This window comes from Stigmatopora argus, chromosome 8 (assembly GCF_051989625.1).
Source record: "Stigmatopora argus isolate UIUO_Sarg chromosome 8, RoL_Sarg_1.0, whole genome shotgun sequence".
Lineage (NCBI taxonomy): Eukaryota > Metazoa > Chordata > Actinopteri > Syngnathiformes > Syngnathidae > Stigmatopora > Stigmatopora argus.
In genome coordinates, this window is record NC_135394.1 from 19,368,731 (window position 1) to 19,389,237 (window position 20,507).

At 47.6% G+C, this 20,507-nt stretch overlaps 2 protein-coding genes and 4 long non-coding RNA genes across 6 annotated transcripts in view; 3 read left to right on the top strand and 3 right to left on the bottom strand.

Moving 5' to 3' along the window:
- rtca (RNA 3'-terminal phosphate cyclase) overlaps positions 1-20,507 on the bottom strand; it is a 90,549-nt gene that overhangs the window by 53,215 nt on the left and 16,827 nt on the right. The gene's annotated exons all lie outside the window — the stretch shown is intronic.
- Positions 238-3,423, top strand: LOC144079469 (uncharacterized). The gene is made up of 5 exons (XM_077608251.1): positions 238-574; positions 2,361-2,623; positions 2,690-2,860; positions 2,961-3,110; positions 3,211-3,423. The coding sequence occupies exons 2-5, from the start codon at positions 2,582-2,584 to the stop codon at positions 3,397-3,399; spliced, it is 552 nt and encodes a 183-aa protein (XP_077464377.1). The 5' UTR covers positions 238-574; positions 2,361-2,581; the 3' UTR covers positions 3,400-3,423.
- On the top strand, positions 6,154-7,018 carry LOC144079444 (uncharacterized). The gene is made up of 2 exons (XR_013301534.1): positions 6,154-6,299; positions 6,492-7,018. It is a non-coding gene; the product is annotated as an uncharacterized LOC144079444 (long non-coding RNA).
- LOC144079445 (uncharacterized) lies at positions 6,914-9,089 on the bottom strand. Its single transcript, XR_013301535.1, has 2 exons — positions 7,974-9,089; positions 6,914-7,908 (listed from the first exon to the last, which is right to left on the bottom strand). It is a non-coding gene; the product is annotated as an uncharacterized LOC144079445 (long non-coding RNA).
- Positions 15,619-16,480, top strand: LOC144079448 (uncharacterized). The gene is made up of 2 exons (XR_013301536.1): positions 15,619-15,761; positions 15,954-16,480. It is a non-coding gene; the product is annotated as an uncharacterized LOC144079448 (long non-coding RNA).
- LOC144079449 (uncharacterized) lies at positions 16,376-18,551 on the bottom strand. The gene is made up of 2 exons (XR_013301537.1): positions 17,436-18,551; positions 16,376-17,370 (listed from the first exon to the last, which is right to left on the bottom strand). It is a non-coding gene; the product is annotated as an uncharacterized LOC144079449 (long non-coding RNA).

Below are 20,507 nucleotides of genomic sequence, written 5' to 3' on the forward strand. Positions count from 1 at the left end.
ATTTGAAGGCTCAAAAAAAGACTTGATTTTTCTATTTCCTCCTGCACGTATGTAGCCACGCACATTCTGTAAATACACTGAAAAATGAATCAAATCGGTAATGGGAATGAACTTTTTTTTTGGTGTGGATTCTGAAGAATTGCTCCCCTTTATGAAATAAATATGATTATGAGATAAATTGGCCATTCCTTGCCAAAAACGTGGTTTTCCCCCCCCTTCCCCGTTTTTCTTTCGAACATGAAAAATGTTTTCTCCAGAAAAGTGTCAACAACAAACCACCGTCGAGCCGTCAATCAAAACACGTCCACCTAATGCTGGCACTTCCGGTGCTCATCCGTTAGAGGGCGCTACAGGACCCGTTTGGCCTCTTCTTCCTCCTCCTGATGATGATGATGATGATGATGATGATGATGATGATGATGATGATGATGATGATGATGATGATGAGAAGGAGGGGGCGGTGTCAAACGCTCTTCTTGCACTTCAAGCAGGACAAAGCCCGCTCGTCGTCAATCCCTCGACTGGTCGCTCACGTGGATCGTCATGCTTGGTCTCGTCTGCGTCATTTTCTCAGGTGACTTTATTTTTTTTGCCTTCTTGTTTACATTTTTAAATGACACCGAATCAGGGCTTTTTCCTTCTTCCTTTTTATCCTTTCAAAAATGTACTTGACACAATTATTATTGGCAGAAGGATTCCTCTCAGAAAAAAAAAAAAAGTGTTTATAACACGCGCATCAATCTTCGTTATTATTGCCACTCGTTTCAAATGAAATGGCTTGCCTCTTCCTTGCAACTCCCTCAATAGAAGCCTTTAGCTTTTTACCAACCATATTCAATATTGGATGCATGAGATATTTAATGATACAAATGAAAAAGGTTCTTTGCAAACTGGAGATACATTCACGCACTTCTTCTTCGTTGCAATGCGGAAGGTAGATGCTGGGTGAGCTGAGCTCTCACAGCGCCAGGCGTCGGTATTAGCGGCGGAAAGAAGTACTACTCCGAAAAAGACGCGAAATACAAAATTGGACTTGCGAACATTTTTGGACTTAAACGCAATTTGCAGACATGTTCGTATGTACCGTTGTTCGTAAGTTGAATGTTCGTAAGTAGAGGAGCGTCTGTATAATGAAGTCCACAAAAAAACAACAACAAACGAATAAAAAAATCAATCAATTATATCAAATAATAATCAATAATAATCAATAAATAAGTAGTCAACATAATAAGTAGTCAACATAATAAGTTGTCAACAACATAAACAAGTACGACTCCCACAATGACCCCCCAATACCCCTCAAAATGCATTCATCATTTCATAGTATCAGTCATTCCAAAAATTCGGCCTGTATATCATCAAATGTACGTTACGATATGGTTTCATTGGACAATGATGCAATGTTAGTCCATTTTCCACAATTTGATTCAAATCAGGGGCCAGGCAGACCAAAAGTACATCTCCATTTGAACATTTATTTCGAATTTTACTACACTTCATTTCAAACAGAAAAACATGTGTTTCATTGTCCTCATTTTTGGACCCATTCTGTCTGTATACACATTTAACACAACCAGTGTCATTTCCCCTGTAAAAATAAAAAATAAAAAACTATAAATACCATTGGAAAAATATGAGGAATTTTGGTGCTGGATTTAGATGCTCTTGAGCTGAAAATGAAGGTTTTTGTTTTGGAATCAGTTCGAGAATATTCTTCAAAAAACTTTCTTCAGGTTTAGCGTTATCAAGGTAGTGTTTTAGTCGTGCCTTGTCTTTCGGATTCTTATTATTATCACCATTAATGTTGTAATAACAATAAAATCGGATTATTATCAATGCTTTTCTCAATTGTTGTCTTTTTTATGGTACAAATAAAATTATATTATGTATTACTTTTTTTAAATGTCATTTGACTAAATTGCAAGATCAATCATCCATCCTGGTTAGTCGTAGTGATACATTGCTAAGTATGTTGCTTTATTAATAATAAAAAAAAAAAAATAATAATAAAAAAAAATCATAAATAAAATAATAATAAAAAAATAAATGAAACATGACACATATCACATAACTTCACACAGTCGAGGACACTGTATGCGTTGCTGCGGCACACTGCTAGAGAGAGAAGAAGAAGTGGAAGCGTTTAAATTTCAACTGGCAATCCGCACGTGGACCTTGGACGAGTCACGGATATTTCCCGCAATGGCTTCAAGGCAGGAGCAGTCTTTGACGAAAGTGATTGAAGTCACCGTTAGGCTTCAAGGCAGCAGCAGCAGCAGCAGCAGCAGCAGTCTTTGACGTTGCCCAGAGAGAATGAGGATGAGATTTTGTTTCTAGTCCATGTCCTAATGTGCCATTAGATGCTTTCTGAGAAGACCGAAGAGTTGGCGCGTCAAACCCTAACCCTATCGCAGCTGCAGATGAAGTTTGAGCACTCGGCTGCGACTTGGACCATGGATGTCGCCGTCATGTGTGAGCAGCTCATCAAGGCGGTGAACGTAACCATGGACCCGGAATCGAGTCCAATATATCGGCTGGAGGCCCTAAAGTTTTTTGAGGAGTTTCAAGAGTAGAGCATAAGATGGTGCAACAACAAGGACAGTTAATGTCGACCGTGGCTGAGGTAAGGCCCTGCTCGATGCCATCTTGTGGATGTGCTGACAAACCTTCTGTTGGGACCACGTCGTAGGCGCAGACCCGCTTGGAGCAGCAAATTCAGCATCGGTCGGAGGTGGACTTGCAGATGATGCAACAACACAAGCAGGCAATGGACACAGTGGACCAGCGTCTCAGACAGGCGCTGCAATGCCTGACGGCATTACCATCAAAGGCGGAGGGTTTATCTGGCAATGCGACGGAGGTTAGTAGAGTTTTTAGTTGTCATTTGTCTGAATGTGGGAACCCTGCTTGATGCCATCTTGTGGATTGTTGACAAACCATCTGTTGGGACCACGTCATAGGCGCAGAGCTGCTTGCAGCAGCAAACTCAGCACCGGTCGGAGGTGGAGCGTACGGTCACGCGACTGCATGACCAGCTAACGTCGACCGTGGGCGTCCGCTTGGAGCAGGTGCAGGATTGCCTGCGGTTACCGTCGAACGAAACGTCGAGGGTTAGTAGTGTTTTTAGTTGTCATTTGTCTGAATGTGGGAACCCTGCTTGATGCCATCTTGTGGATTGTTGACAAACCATCTGTTGGGACCACGTCATAGGTGCAGACCCGCTTGAAACACGAAGAATGTGGAAGAATGTGGAAGAAGGTGGAAGAAGAAGAGGAAGCGTTTAAATTTCACCGGCAATGCTCGCGACGAGTCACGCTATCTCCCGCCATGGATGTGAAACATTGTGAGGTTTATGAAGTCATCTTTAGGTCTCAAGGCTGCAACTACATGACCAGCTAACGTCGACCGTGGGCGTCCGCTTGGAGCAGGTGCAGGATTGCCTGCGGTTACCGTCGAACGAAACGTCGAGGGTTAGTAGTGTTTTTAGTTGTCATTTGTCTGAATGTGGGAACCCTGCTTGATGCCATCTTGTGGATTGTTGACAAACCATCTGTTGGGACCACGTCATAGGTGCAGACCCGCTTGAAACACGAAGAATGTGGAAGAATGTGGAAGAAGGTGGAAGAAGAAGAGGAAGCGTTTAAATTTCACCGGCAATGCTCGCGACGAGTCACGCTATCTCCCGCCATGGATGTGAAACATTGTGAGGTTTATGAAGTCATCTTTAGGTCTCAAGGCTGCAACTACATGACCAGCTAACGTCGACCGTGGGCGTCCGCTTGGAGCAGGTGCAGGATTGCCTGCGGTTACCGTCGAACGAAACGTCGAGGGTTAGTAGTGTTTTTAGTTGTCATTTGTCTGAATGTGGGAACCCTGCTTGATGCCATCTTGTGGATTGTTGACAAACCATCTGTTGGGACCACGTCATAGGTGCAGACCCGCTTGAAACACGAAGAATGTGGAAGAATGTGGAAGAAGGTGGAAGAAGAAGAGGAAGCGTTTAAATTTCACCGGCAATGCTCGCGACGAGTCACGCTATCTCCCGCCATGGATGTGAAACATTGTGAGGTTTATGAAGTCATCTTTAGGTCTCAAGGCTGCAACTACATGACCAGCTAACGTCGACCGTGGGCGTCCGCTTGGAGCAGGTGCAGGATTGCCTGCGGTTACCGTCGAACGAAACGTCGAGGGTTAGTAGTGTTTTTAGTTGTCATTTGTCTGAATGTGGGAACCCTGCTTGATGCCATCTTGTGGATTGTTGACAAACCATCTGTTGGGACCACGTCATAGGTGCAGACCCGCTTGAAACACGAAGAATGTGGAAGAATGTGGAAGAAGGTGGAAGAAGAAGAGGAAGCGTTTAAATTTCACCGGCAATGCTCGCGACGAGTCACGCTATCTCCCGCCATGGATGTTAAGCATTGTGAGGTTTATGAAGTCATCTTTAGGTCTCAAGGCTGCAACTACATGACCAGCTAACGTCGACCGTGGGCGTCCGCTTGGAGCAGGTGCAGGATTGCCTGCGGTTACCGTCGAACGAAACGTCGAGGGTTAGTAGTGTTTTTAGTTGTCATTTGTCTGAATGTGGGAACCCTGCTTGATGCCATCTTGTGGATTGTTGACAAACCATCTGTTGGGACCACGTCATAGGTGCAGACCCGCTTGAAACACGAAGAATGTGGAAGAATGTGGAAGAAGGTGGAAGAAGAAGAGGAAGCGTTTAAATTTCACCGGCAATGCTCGCGACGAGTCACGCTATCTCCCGCCATGGATGTGAAACATTGTGAGGTTTATGAAGTCATCTTTAGGTCTCAAGGCTGCAACTACATGACCAGCTAACGTCGACCGTGGGCGTCCGCTTGGAGCAGGTGCAGGATTGCCTGCGGTTACCGTCGAACGAAACGTCGAGGGTTAGTAGTGTTTTTAGTTGTCATTTGTCTGAATGTGGGAACCCTGCTTGATGCCATCTTGTGGATTGTTGACAAACCATCTGTTGGGACCACGTCATAGGTGCAGACCCGCTTGAAACACGAAGAATGTGGAAGAATGTGGAAGAAGGTGGAAGAATGTGGAAGAAGAAGAGGAAGCGTTTAAATTTCACCGGCAATGCTCGCGACGAGTCACGCTATCTCCCGCCATGGATGTGAAACATTGTGAGGTTTATGAAGTCATCTTTAGGTCTCAAGGCTGCAACTACATGACCAGCTAACGTCGACCGTGGGCGTCCGCTTGGAGCAGGTGCAGGATTGCCTGCGGTTACCGTCGAACGAAACGTCGAGGGTTAGTAGTGTTTTTAGTTGTCATTTGTCTGAATGTGGGAACCCTGCTTGATGCCATCTTGTGGATTGTTGACAAACCATCTGTTGGGACCACGTCATAGGTGCAGACCCGCTTGAAACACGAAGAATGTGGAAGAAGGTGGAAGAATGTGGAAGAAGAAGAGGAAGCGTTTAAATTTCACCGGCAATGCTCGCGACGAGTCACGCTATCTCCCGCCATGGATGTGAAACATTGTGAGGTTTATGAAGTCATCTTTAGGTCTCAAGGCTGCAACTACATGACCAGCTAACGTCGACCGTGGGCGTCCGCTTGGAGCAGGTGCAGGATTGCCTGCGGTTACCGTCGAACGAAACGTCGAGGGTTAGTAGTGTTTTTAGTTGTCATTTGTCTGAATGTGGGAACCCTGCTTGATGCCATCTTGTGGATTGTTGACAAACCATCTGTTGGGACCACGTCATAGGTGCAGACCCGCTTGAAACACGAAGAATGTGGAAGAATGTGGAAGAAGGTGGAAGAATGTGGAAGAAGAAGAGGAAGCGTTTAAATTTCACCGGCAATGCTCGCGACGAGTCACGCTATCTCCCGCCATGGATGTGAAACATTGTGAGGTTTATGAAGTCATCTTTAGGTCTCAAGGCTGCAACTACATGACCAGCTAACGTCGACCGTGGGCGTCCGCTTGGAGCAGGTGCAGGATTGCCTGCGGTTACCGTCGAACGAAACGTCGAGGGTTAGTAGTGTTTTTAGTTGTCATTTGTCTGAATGTGGGAACCCTGCTTGATGCCATCTTGTGGATTGTTGACAAACCATCTGTTGGGACCACGTCATAGGTGCAGACCCGCTTGAAACACGAAGAATGTGGAAGAATGTGGAAGAAGGTGGAAGAAGGTGGAAGAAGAAGAGGAAGCGTTTAAATTTCACCGGCAATGCTCGCGACGAGTCACGCTATCTCCCGCCATGGATGTTAAGCATTGTGAGGTTTATGAAGTCATCTTTAGGTCTCAAGGCTGCAACGACAGGTAATCGGAAAAAAAAGCCTACTTTTTGAGGTCCTTATTGTTGTTTTAGCAAAGATAGTCAAGTGTTTTGGGAAATGTGGGAGCGAGCAGAGTTCCAGCGAGTCCAGGTACCCTAGGTTTTCCTCCTTTTGTTTCATCTCCTAAGGAATGTGCACCCCAACAAGTCTTTTTCTCTTTTGTTTTCTTCCGCAGGCTTGAATTGCTGCTCTCCTCCAACTCTCCCTCGCTGGACGGCTCAGCCCAATTGAGCATAGTGGCGACCGACGAGTTTTCCTTCGTCACCAAATTGTCTTTGCCGCTCACACGGGCCCCGGTCGAGCAAGTCAAAGAAGAATACGTGGGGGACCTTGTGACTTTGCTCCAGGTGATGCGTGATTCAACTGTCTCATCCTCTTTTGGCTCATGCGGGCGGGCAGGCAACAGCACCTGCATTGTTATGATCGGGGGTCGCGTTCCTCCTCGGACGCTCCAGCGCGACCAATTTGCATGGGTTCTGACGTCACCACAGGAGGGGGAGGCGCAGCCGCTGCGGGGGAACCCGGAAGCAGGCGCCCAAGTCCAAGCATGGACTTTCAATTGATGGCAAACAAACAGGTCCCAGATTTGTTTGTTAAGTCACACAACTGCAGACATTGTGCCTCTATCTCTCTCATTTTGACATTTCCAACTTGTCACAATTATTCCAAAAGAAGCCACTCATTAAACGAGAAGTTGCCATTTCTGCCGCTGCCCTCGTTGTCTCTCTAGTTGGCTGGCTGTCGATCCGGATGGCCAATTCCACGAGCGCGTCGAGGGACCCTGGTTCCTCTCGGATCGCCAGCTCCTCCCGCATCTCCACATTCAGCCGTCGTGGGGGGAGGGCGGAGTCATTAAAGGCACTCTCGGTGGCTAAGATGCGGAATTCGACCCAGTCTTTTGCCACGCTCCGGACGCCTTGTCTGAGAGCTCTTAAGCGCCCACCGGCTGCCTCCCGGCGAAGATCTTTCGCATCTCTGCGGTCAATAAGTCGTAGGAGGTACAAATGCGGGAGCCTTGCTCCCATTCGGCGCTCGCCCAGGCTAGGGCCTCATCACGAAGGCAGCCGATCAGGTAAGCGATCTTGGCTCGGTCCGAGGTGTGGGTGAGCCTCGGTGGTTCAAACACCAACTGCCATTGAACCAGGAAGCGCCGGCATGCGCCGAGATCTCCACCCTAGGGGGGGGGGGGGGGCCTTAGGTCCCTGTTGCGGCGATATCGGTGTTACCAGGGGAGCGGCTGGGGTTAGCTGGGCACTTGGTGAATGAGGCAAAGAATTGAGTAGTGCTCGTATGTCATCCAGGGGTCTCAGCCATGCTCGATACCTTAGAACAGAGGTACGCAATAGCTTGGGTATGCTGTTCCACCACCTGCCAAATTGGGTCGGAGGGGGCCTGGCCTGCGCCCGCGGGATCGTGCTGTTATGATCGGGGGTGGAAGAGCCCAAAGCAGGCGAGGGCTGGGAGTCTGCTTCTCCAATCTTGATTAGAATGATCCAAGTGAAAGGCCAGGCACCAGAGGGGATGGCGTCGGGATGGCGTCGGCGTGTCGTTAGGCGTATCCGTGGTCGTGGAGGCCGAGCGTAGTCGGAATCCTGGGAGCAAAACAAGAGGTCTTAAATCAACGAAGGAAGGCGAGAAAATACAAGCAGGTACGTACCTCACTGTGAGCAGATCAGACGATCCCGCAGTGTGGTTCTGTTCTTGGTGGCCTTAAATACTCCTCACTGGCTAATGACTCACACCTGGCAGCCCTCGAGTCATTAGAGGCAGGGGTGTCAAACTTACGGCCCGCGGGCCGGAACCGGCCCCCAAGGAGGTTCGATCAGGCCCGCAGGATCATTTAAAAGTGGAAAAAATGCATCAAAGACATGGAATTCATATTCTTAATTCCCTGCAATTCACGGATTATCCGCTAAGGGGCGCACTCTTTCCATCAGAGTAGAAGACAAGCTGCATCACTGAGACAGAAACTTTCTTCATTACACATTTCAAATCACTCTCCTTAGTTTGTAAGGTGCACGCAAAAAGATTACATTTTGATTTTATATGCGTATGTGTAAGTGGTTTAAAAATTCCTTTCATTAAAAGTCTCTTTTAATCTTAAAGTGCATGACTATATTTTTCAGTACCAATTCAAGTTTTGTGCCTTTGTACAATCAGTGGGATCCGTTGCAATGCCTATTTGTGAATGATAAAAGTCAATTGCACATTTGTCTAAGGAAATATGAGGTGTTTCATGAAAGGATAGTTCATTCCATTTCAATATTTTCCTAATGTTCTTGTGCTTCTTTACACCAAAACAAAGGAAAGACATGATATTTGGGTTATTTATAGCAGAGCATGGTATCATTTTAATGGTGCGGCCCACTTGACATCTCCCTAGGCCGCCGTATGTGGCCCACCATGCCAAATGACTTTGACAGCCCTGCATTAGAGGCAGGACCTGTGGTTGGGTGGCGGGCGCAACCAGCCACCAATCTCGTCTGGGGCCTGACACACATGTTTATGAACACATTGCTCGGGACATCCTAGCTGTCTTGGAGTGAAACTGCAGCACATTTTCAAAATAAGGGCTGGCGGAAAAGTTAGACACGGAGCAAAAATGTTCCACTGTGAGAGTGAAAGATCCACACCACAACAGACCGACACACACAAAAAACACACAAATAAAACCACATTATTCACCTTGACTACTGTCTATGTACATTGCTTACTGACACTGTCTATATTTCTATAGTGAAAAGGGCAGTCGTGACTGACGCGCGGGTGCATGTCAGGCTCAAAGCCTGACACCATTAGCAATTGACAATCATGTTTTTGTCTGCTACCAGTGACCGACCGAGACTATCCGGATCAGAGCCAAACTTTCTTCAGGTTTAGCGTTATCAAGGTAGTGTTTTAGTCGTGCCTTGTCTTTCTTGTCATTTGGATTCTTCTGATTATTATTATCATTAATGTTGTAATAACAATAAAATCGGATTATCATCAATGCTTTTCTCAATTGTTGTCTTTTTTATGGTACAAATAAATACATAGTATTATTGTGTATTACTTTTTCAATGTCATTTGACTAAATTGCAAGATCAATCATCCATTCTGGTTAGTCGTAGTGATACATTGTGAAGTTGTTTGCAAACTGCCAACAAACCGCTAGGAGGAGACGAAGAAGAGAAACACGAAGAATGTGGAAGAAGAAGAAGAAGAAGAAGAATATTATGTATTACTTTTTTAAATGTCATTTGACTAAATTGCAAGATCAATCATCCATCCTGGTTAGTCGTAGTGATACATTGCTAAGTATGTTGCTTTATTAATAATAAAAAAAAAAAAATAATAATAAAAAAAAATCATAAATAAAATAATAATAAAAAAATAAATGAAACATGACACATATCACATAACTTCACACAGTCGAGGACACTGTATGCGTTGCTGCGGCACACTGCTAGAGAGAGAAGAAGAAGTGGAAGCGTTTAAATTTCAACTGGCAATCCGCACGTGGACCTTGGACGAGTCACGGATATTTCCCGCAATGGCTTCAAGGCAGGAGCAGTCTTTGACGAAAGTGATTGAAGTCACCGTTAGGCTTCAAGGCAGCAGCAGCAGCAGCAGCAGCAGCAGTCTTTGACGTTGCCCAGAGAGAATGAGGATGAGATTTTGTTTCTAGTCCATGTCCTAATGTGCCATTAGATGCTTTCTGAGAAGACCGAAGAGTTGGCGCGTCAAACCCTAACCCTATCGCAGCTGCAGATGAAGTTTGAGCACTCGGCTGCGACTTGGACCATGGATGTCGCCGTCATGTGTGAGCAGCTCATCAAGGCGGTGAACGTAACCATGGACCCGGAATCGAGTCCAATATATCGGCTGGAGGCCCTAAAGTTTTTTGAGGAGTTTCAAGAGTAGAGCATAAGATGGTGCAACAACAAGGACAGTTAATGTCGACCGTGGCTGAGGTAAGGCCCTGCTCGATGCCATCTTGTGGATGTGCTGACAAACCTTCTGTTGGGACCACGTCGTAGGCGCAGACCCGCTTGGAGCAGCAAATTCAGCATCGGTCGGAGGTGGACTTGCAGATGATGCAACAACACAAGCAGGCAATGGACACAGTGGACCAGCGTCTCAGACAGGCGCTGCAATGCCTGACGGCATTACCATCAAAGGCGGAGGGTTTATCTGGCAATGCGACGGAGGTTAGTAGAGTTTTTAGTTGTCATTTGTCTGAATGTGGGAACCCTGCTTGATGCCATCTTGTGGATTGTTGACAAACCATCTGTTGGGACCACGTCATAGGCGCAGAGCTGCTTGCAGCAGCAAACTCAGCACCGGTCGGAGGTGGAGCGTACGGTCACGCGACTGCATGACCAGCTAACGTCGACCGTGGGCGTCCGCTTGGAGCAGGTGCAGGATTGCCTGCGGTTACCGTCGAACGAAACGTCGAGGGTTAGTAGTGTTTTTAGTTGTCATTTGTCTGAATGTGGGAACCCTGCTTGATGCCATCTTGTGGATTGTTGACAAACCATCTGTTGGGACCACGTCATAGGTGCAGACCCGCTTGAAACACGAAGAATGTGGAAGAATGTGGAAGAAGGTGGAAGAAGAAGAAGAAGAGGAAGCGTTTAAATTTCACCGGCAATGCTCGCGACGAGTCACGCTATCTCCCGCCATGGATGTTAAGCATTGTGAGGTTTATGAAGTCATCTTTAGGTCTCAAGGCTGCAACTACATGACCAGCTAACGTCGACCGTGGGCGTCCGCTTGGAGCAGGTGCAGGATTGCCTGCGGTTACCGTCGAACGAAACGTCGAGGGTTAGTAGTGTTTTTAGTTGTCATTTGTCTGAATGTGGGAACCCTGCTTGATGCCATCTTGTGGATTGTTGACAAACCATCTGTTGGGACCACGTCATAGGTGCAGACCCGCTTGAAACACGAAGAATGTGGAAGAATGTGGAAGAAGGTGGAAGAAGAAGAGGAAGCGTTTAAATTTCACCGGCAATGCTCGCGACGAGTCACGCTATCTCCCGCCATGGATGTGAAACATTGTGAGGTTTATGAAGTCATCTTTAGGTCTCAAGGCTGCAACTACATGACCAGCTAACGTCGACCGTGGGCGTCCGCTTGGAGCAGGTGCAGGATTGCCTGCGGTTACCGTCGAACGAAACGTCGAGGGTTAGTAGTGTTTTTAGTTGTCATTTGTCTGAATGTGGGAACCCTGCTTGATGCCATCTTGTGGATTGTTGACAAACCATCTGTTGGGACCACGTCATAGGTGCAGACCCGCTTGAAACACGAAGAATGTGGAAGAATGTGGAAGAAGGTGGAAGAAGAAGAGGAAGCGTTTAAATTTCACCGGCAATGCTCGCGACGAGTCACGCTATCTCCCGCCATGGATGTGAAACATTGTGAGGTTTATGAAGTCATCTTTAGGTCTCAAGGCTGCAACTACATGACCAGCTAACGTCGACCGTGGGCGTCCGCTTGGAGCAGGTGCAGGATTGCCTGCGGTTACCGTCGAACGAAACGTCGAGGGTTAGTAGTGTTTTTAGTTGTCATTTGTCTGAATGTGGGAACCCTGCTTGATGCCATCTTGTGGATTGTTGACAAACCATCTGTTGGGACCACGTCATAGGTGCAGACCCGCTTGAAACACGAAGAATGTGGAAGAATGTGGAAGAAGGTGGAAGAAGAAGAGGAAGCGTTTAAATTTCACCGGCAATGCTCGCGACGAGTCACGCTATCTCCCGCCATGGATGTGAAACATTGTGAGGTTTATGAAGTCATCTTTAGGTCTCAAGGCTGCAACTACATGACCAGCTAACGTCGACCGTGGGCGTCCGCTTGGAGCAGGTGCAGGATTGCCTGCGGTTACCGTCGAACGAAACGTCGAGGGTTAGTAGTGTTTTTAGTTGTCATTTGTCTGAATGTGGGAACCCTGCTTGATGCCATCTTGTGGATTGTTGACAAACCATCTGTTGGGACCACGTCATAGGTGCAGACCCGCTTGAAACACGAAGAATGTGGAAGAATGTGGAAGAAGGTGGAAGAAGAAGAGGAAGCGTTTAAATTTCACCGGCAATGCTCGCGACGAGTCACGCTATCTCCCGCCATGGATGTGAAACATTGTGAGGTTTATGAAGTCATCTTTAGGTCTCAAGGCTGCAACTACATGACCAGCTAACGTCGACCGTGGGCGTCCGCTTGGAGCAGGTGCAGGATTGCCTGCGGTTACCGTCGAACGAAACGTCGAGGGTTAGTAGTGTTTTTAGTTGTCATTTGTCTGAATGTGGGAACCCTGCTTGATGCCATCTTGTGGATTGTTGACAAACCATCTGTTGGGACCACGTCATAGGTGCAGACCCGCTTGAAACACGAAGAATGTGGAAGAATGTGGAAGAAGGTGGAAGAATGTGGAAGAAGAAGAGGAAGCGTTTAAATTTCACCGGCAATGCTCGCGACGAGTCACGCTATCTCCCGCCATGGATGTGAAACATTGTGAGGTTTATGAAGTCATCTTTAGGTCTCAAGGCTGCAACTACATGACCAGCTAACGTCGACCGTGGGCGTCCGCTTGGAGCAGGTGCAGGATTGCCTGCGGTTACCGTCGAACGAAACGTCGAGGGTTAGTAGTGTTTTTAGTTGTCATTTGTCTGAATGTGGGAACCCTGCTTGATGCCATCTTGTGGATTGTTGACAAACCATCTGTTGGGACCACGTCATAGGTGCAGACCCGCTTGAAACACGAAGAATGTGGAAGAATGTGGAAGAAGGTGGAAGAAGAAGAGGAAGCGTTTAAATTTCACCGGCAATGCTCGCGACGAGTCACGCTATCTCCCGCCATGGATGTGAAACATTGTGAGGTTTATGAAGTCATCTTTAGGTCTCAAGGCTGCAACTACATGACCAGCTAACGTCGACCGTGGGCGTCCGCTTGGAGCAGGTGCAGGATTGCCTGCGGTTACCGTCGAACGAAACGTCGAGGGTTAGTAGTGTTTTTAGTTGTCATTTGTCTGAATGTGGGAACCCTGCTTGATGCCATCTTGTGGATTGTTGACAAACCATCTGTTGGGACCACGTCATAGGTGCAGACCCGCTTGAAACACGAAGAATGTGGAAGAATGTGGAAGAAGGTGGAAGAAGAAGAGGAAGCGTTTAAATTTCACCGGCAATGCTCGCGACGAGTCACGCTATCTCCCGCCATGGATGTGAAACATTGTGAGGTTTATGAAGTCATCTTTAGGTCTCAAGGCTGCAACTACATGACCAGCTAACGTCGACCGTGGGCGTCCGCTTGGAGCAGGTGCAGGATTGCCTGCGGTTACCGTCGAACGAAACGTCGAGGGTTAGTAGTGTTTTTAGTTGTCATTTGTCTGAATGTGGGAACCCTGCTTGATGCCATCTTGTGGATTGTTGACAAACCATCTGTTGGGACCACGTCATAGGTGCAGACCCGCTTGAAACACGAAGAATGTGGAAGAATGTGGAAGAAGGTGGAAGAAGAAGAGGAAGCGTTTAAATTTCACCGGCAATGCTCGCGACGAGTCACGCTATCTCCCGCCATGGATGTTAAGCATTGTGAGGTTTATGAAGTCATCTTTAGGTCTCAAGGCTGCAACTACATGACCAGCTAACGTCGACCGTGGGCGTCCGCTTGGAGCAGGTGCAGGATTGCCTGCGGTTACCGTCGAACGAAACGTCGAGGGTTAGTAGTGTTTTTAGTTGTCATTTGTCTGAATGTGGGAACCCTGCTTGATGCCATCTTGTGGATTGTTGACAAACCATCTGTTGGGACCACGTCATAGGTGCAGACCCGCTTGAAACACGAAGAATGTGGAAGAATGTGGAAGAAGGTGGAAGAAGAAGAGGAAGCGTTTAAATTTCACCGGCAATGCTCGCGACGAGTCACGCTATCTCCCGCCATGGATGTGAAACATTGTGAGGTTTATGAAGTCATCTTTAGGTCTCAAGGCTGCAACTACATGACCAGCTAACGTCGACCGTGGGCGTCCGCTTGGAGCAGGTGCAGGATTGCCTGCGGTTACCGTCGAACGAAACGTCGAGGGTTAGTAGTGTTTTTAGTTGTCATTTGTCTGAATGTGGGAACCCTGCTTGATGCCATCTTGTGGATTGTTGACAAACCATCTGTTGGGACCACGTCATAGGTGCAGACCCGCTTGAAACACGAAGAATGTGGAAGAATGTGGAAGAAGGTGGAAGAATGTGGAAGAAGAAGAGGAAGCGTTTAAATTTCACCGGCAATGCTCGCGACGAGTCACGCTATCTCCCGCCATGGATGTGAAACATTGTGAGGTTTATGAAGTCATCTTTAGGTCTCAAGGCTGCAACTACATGACCAGCTAACGTCGACCGTGGGCGTCCGCTTGGAGCAGGTGCAGGATTGCCTGCGGTTACCGTCGAACGAAACGTCGAGGGTTAGTAGTGTTTTTAGTTGTCATTTGTCTGAATGTGGGAACCCTGCTTGATGCCATCTTGTGGATTGTTGACAAACCATCTGTTGGGACCACGTCATAGGTGCAGACCCGCTTGAAACACGAAGAATGTGGAAGAAGGTGGAAGAATGTGGAAGAAGAAGAGGAAGCGTTTAAATTTCACCGGCAATGCTCGCGACGAGTCACGCTATCTCCCGCCATGGATGTGAAACATTGTGAGGTTTATGAAGTCATCTTTAGGTCTCAAGGCTGCAACTACATGACCAGCTAACGTCGACCGTGGGCGTCCGCTTGGAGCAGGTGCAGGATTGCCTGCGGTTACCGTCGAACGAAACGTCGAGGGTTAGTAGTGTTTTTAGTTGTCATTTGTCTGAATGTGGGAACCCTGCTTGATGCCATCTTGTGGATTGTTGACAAACCATCTGTTGGGACCACGTCATAGGTGCAGACCCGCTTGAAACACGAAGAATGTGGAAGAATGTGGAAGAAGGTGGAAGAATGTGGAAGAAGAAGAGGAAGCGTTTAAATTTCACCGGCAATGCTCGCGACGAGTCACGCTATCTCCCGCCATGGATGTGAAACATTGTGAGGTTTATGAAGTCATCTTTAGGTCTCAAGGCTGCAACTACATGACCAGCTAACGTCGACCGTGGGCGTCCGCTTGGAGCAGGTGCAGGATTGCCTGCGGTTACCGTCGAACGAAACGTCGAGGGTTAGTAGTGTTTTTAGTTGTCATTTGTCTGAATGTGGGAACCCTGCTTGATGCCATCTTGTGGATTGTTGACAAACCATCTGTTGGGACCACGTCATAGGTGCAGACCCGCTTGAAACACGAAGAATGTGGAAGAATGTGGAAGAAGGTGGAAGAAGGTGGAAGAAGAAGAGGAAGCGTTTAAATTTCACCGGCAATGCTCGCGACGAGTCACGCTATCTCCCGCCATGGATGTTAAGCATTGTGAGGTTTATGAAGTCATCTTTAGGTCTCAAGGCTGCAACGACAGGTAATCGGAAAAAAAAGCCTACTTTTTGAGGTCCTTATTGTTGTTTTAGCAAAGATAGTCAAGTGTTTTGGGAAATGTGGGAGCGAGCAGAGTTCCAGCGAGTCCAGGTACCCTAGGTTTTCCTCCTTTTGTTTCATCTCCTAAGGAATGTGCACCCCAACAAGTCTTTTTCTCTTTTGTTTTCTTCCGCAGGCTTGAATTGCTGCTCTCCTCCAACTCTCCCTCGCTGGACGGCTCAGCCCAATTGAGCATAGTGGCGACCGACGAGTTTTCCTTCGTCACCAAATTGTCTTTGCCGCTCACACGGGCCCCGGTCGAGCAAGTCAAAGAAGAATACGTGGGGGACCTTGTGACTTTGCTCCAGGTGATGCGTGATTCAACTGTCTCATCCTCTTTTGGCTCATGCGGGCGGGCAGGCAACAGCACCTGCATTGTTATGATCGGGGGTCGCGTTCCTCCTCGGACGCTCCAGCGCGACCAATTTGCATGGGTTCTGACGTCACCACAGGAGGGGGAGGCGCAGCCGCTGCGGGGGAACCCGGAAGCAGGCGCCCAAGTCCAAGCATGGACTTTCAATTGATGGCAAACAAACAGGTCCCAGATTTGTTTGTTAAGTCACACAACTGCAGACATTGTGCCTCTATCTCTCTCATTTTGACATTTCCAACTTGTCACAATTATTCCAAAAGAAGCCACTCATTAAACGAGAAGTTGCCATTTCTGCCGCTGCCCTCGTTGTCTCTCTAGTTGGCTGGCTGTCGATCCGGATGGCCAATTCCACGAGCGCGTCGAGGGACCCTGGTTCCTCTCGGATCGCCAGCTCCTCCCGCATCTCCACATTCAGCCGTCGTGGGGGGAGGGCGGAGTCATTAAAGGCACTCTCGGTGGCTAAGATGCGGAATTCGACCCAGTCTTTTGCCACGCTCCGGACGCCTTGTCTGAGAGCTCTTAAGCGCCCACCGGCTGCCTCCCGGCGAAGATCTTTCGCATCTCTGCGGTCAATAAGTCGTAGGAGGTACAAATGCGGGAGCCTTGCTCCCATTCGGCGCTCGCCCAGGCTAGGGCCTCATCACGAAGGCAGCCGATCAGGTAAGCGATCTTGGCTCGGTCCGAGGTGTGGGTGAGCCTCGGTGGTTCAAACACCAACTGCCATTGAACCAGGAAGCGCCGGCATGCGCCGAGATCTCCACCCTAGGGGGGGGGGGGGGGCCTTAGGTCCCTGTTGCGGCGATATCGGTGTTACCAGGGGAGCGGCTGGGGTTAGCTGGGCACTTGGTGAATGAGGCAAAGAATTGAGTAGTGCTCGTATGTCATCCAGGGGTCTCAGCCATGCTCGATACCTTAGAACAGAGGTACGCAATAGCTTGGGTATGCTGTTCCACCACCTGCCAAATTGGGTCGGAGGGGGCCTGGCCTGCGCCCGCGGGATCGTGCTGTTATGATCGGGGGTGGAAGAGCCCAAAGCAGGCGAGGGCTGGGAGTCTGCTTCTCCAATCTTGATTAGAATGATCCAAGTGAAAGGCCAGGCACCAGAGGGGATGGCGTCGGGATGGCGTCGGCGTGTCGTTAGGCGTATCCGTGGTCGTGGAGGCCGAGCGTAGTCGGAATCCTGGGAGCAAAACAAGAGGTCTTAAATCAACGAAGGAAGGCGAGAAAATACAAGCAGGTACGTACCTCACTGTGAGCAGATCAGACGATCCCGCAGTGTGGTTCTGTTCTTGGTGGCCTTAAATACTCCTCACTGGCTAATGACTCACACCTGGCAGCCCTCGAGTCATTAGAGGCAGGGGTGTCAAACTTACGGCCCGCGGGCCGGAACCGGCCCCCAAGGAGGTTCGATCAGGCCCGCAGGATCATTTAAAAGTGGAAAAAATGCATCAAAGACATGGAATTCATATTCTTAATTCCCTGCAATTCACGGATTATCCGCTAAGGGGCGCACTCTTTCCATCAGAGTAGAAGACAAGCTGCATCACTGAGACAGAAACTTTCTTCATTACACATTTCAAATCACTCTCCTTAGTTTGTAAGGTGCACGCAAAAAGATTACATTTTGATTTTATATGCGTATGTGTAAGTGGTTTAAAAATTCCTTTCATTAAAAGTCTCTTTTAATCTTAAAGTGCATGACTATATTTTTCAGTACCAATTCAAGTTTTGTGCCTTTGTACAATCAGTGGGATCCGTTGCAATGCCTATTTGTGAATGATAAAAGTCAATTGCACATTTGTCTAAGGAAATATGAGGTGTTTCATGAAAGGATAGTTCATTCCATTTCAATATTTTCCTAATGTTCTTGTGCTTCTTTACACCAAAACAAAGGAAAGACATGATATTTGGGTTATTTATAGCAGAGCATGGTATCATTTTAATGGTGCGGCCCACTTGACATCTCCCTAGGCCGCCGTATGTGGCCCACCATGCCAAATGACTTTGACAGCCCTGCATTAGAGGCAGGACCTGTGGTTGGGTGGCGGGCGCAACCAGCCACCAATCTCGTCTGGGGCCTGACACACATGTTTATGAACACATTGCTCGGGACATCCTAGCTGTCTTGGAGTGAAACTGCAGCACATTTTCAAAATAAGGGCTGGCGGAAAAGTTAGACACGGAGCAAAAATGTTCCACTGTGAGAGTGAAAGATCCACACCACAACAGACCGACACACACAAAAAACACACAAATAAAACCACATTATTCACCTTGACTACTGTCTATGTACATTGCTTACTGACACTGTCTATATTTCTATAGTGAAAAGGGCAGTCGTGACTGACGCGCGGGTGCATGTCAGGCTCAAAGCCTGACACCATTAGCAATTGACAATCATGTTTTTGTCTGCTACCAGTGACCGACCGAGACTATCCGGATCAGAGCCAAACTTTCTTCAGGTTTAGCGTTATCAAGGTAGTGTTTTAGTCGTGCCTTGTCTTTCTTGTCATTTGGATTCTTCTGATTATTATTATCATTAATGTTGTAATAACAATAAAATCGGATTATCATCAATGCTTTTCTCAATTGTTGTCTTTTTTATGGTACAAATAAATACATAGTATTATTGTGTATTACTTTTTCAATGTCATTTGACTAAATTGCAAGATCAATCATCCATTCTGGTTAGTCGTAGTGATACATTGTGAAGTTGTTTGCAAACTGCCAACAAACCGCTAGGAGGAGACGAAGAAGAGAAACACGAAGAATGTGGAAGAAGAAGAAGAAGAAGAAGAATATTATGTATTACTTTTTTAAATGTCATTTGACTAAATTGCAAGATCAATCATCCATCCTGGTTAGTCGTAGTGATACATTGCTAAGTATGTTGCTTTATTAATAATAAAAAAAAATAATAATAATAAAAAAAAATCATAAATAAAATAATAATAAAAAAATAAATGAAACATGACACATATCACATAACTTCACACAGTCGAGGACACTGTATGCGTTGCTGCGGCACACTGCTAGAGAGAGAAGAAGAAGTGGAAGCGTTTAAATTTCAACTGGCAATCCGCACGTGGACCTTGGACGAGTCACGGATATTTCCCGCAATGGCTTCAAGGCAGGAGCAGTCTTTGACGAAAGTGATTGAAGTCACCGTTAGGCTTCAAGGCAGCAGCAGCAGCAGCAGCAGCAGCAGTCTTTGACGTTGCCCAGAGAGAATGAGGATGAGATTTTGTTTCTAGTCCATGTCCTAATGTGCCATTAGATGCTTTCTGAGAAGACCGAAGAGTTGGCGCGTCAAACCCTAACCCTATCGCAGCTGCAGATGAAGTTTGAGCACTCGGCTGCGACTTGGACCATGGATGTCGCCGTCATGTGTGAGCAGCTCATCAAGGCGGTGAACGTAACCATGGACCCGGAATCGAGTCCAATATATCGGCTGGAGGCCCTAAAGTTTTTTGAGGAGTTTCAAGAGTAGAGCATAAGATGGTGCAACAACAAGGACAGTTAATGTCGACCGTGGCTGAGGTAAGGCCCTGCTCGATGCCATCTTGTGGATGTGCTGACAAACCTTCTGTTGGGACCACGTCGTAGGCGCAGACCCGCTTGGAGCAGCAAATTCAGCATCGGTCGGAGGTGGACTTGCAGATGATGCAACAACACAAGCAGGCAATGGACACAGTGGACCAGCGTCTCAGACAGGCGCTGCAATGCCTGACGGCATTACCATCAAAGGCGGAGGGTTTATCTGGCAATGCGACGGAGGTTAGTAGAGTTTTTAGTTGTCATTTGTCTGAATGTGGGAACCCTGCTTGATGCCATCTTGTGGATTGTTGACAAACCATCTGTTGGGACCACGTCATAGGCGCAGAGCTGCTTGCAGCAGCAAACTCAGCACCGGTCGGAGGTGGAGCGTACGGTCACGCGACTGCATGACCAGCTAACGTCGACCGTGGGCGTCCGCTTGGAGCAGGTGCAGGATTGCCTGCGGTTACCGTCGAACGAAACGTCGAGGGTTAGTAGTGTTTTTAGTTGTCATTTGTCTGAATGTGGGAACCCTGCTTGATGCCATCTTGTGGATTGTTGACAAACCATCTGTTGGGACCACGTCATAGGTGCAGACCCGCTTGAAACACGAAGAATGTGGAAGAATGTGGAAGAAGGTGGAAGAAGAAGAAGAAGAGGAAGCGTTTAAATTTCACCGGCAATGCTCGCGACGAGTCACGCTATCTCCCGCCATGGATGTGAAACATTGTGAGGTTTATGAAGTCATCTTTAGGTCTCAAGGCTGCAACTACATGACCA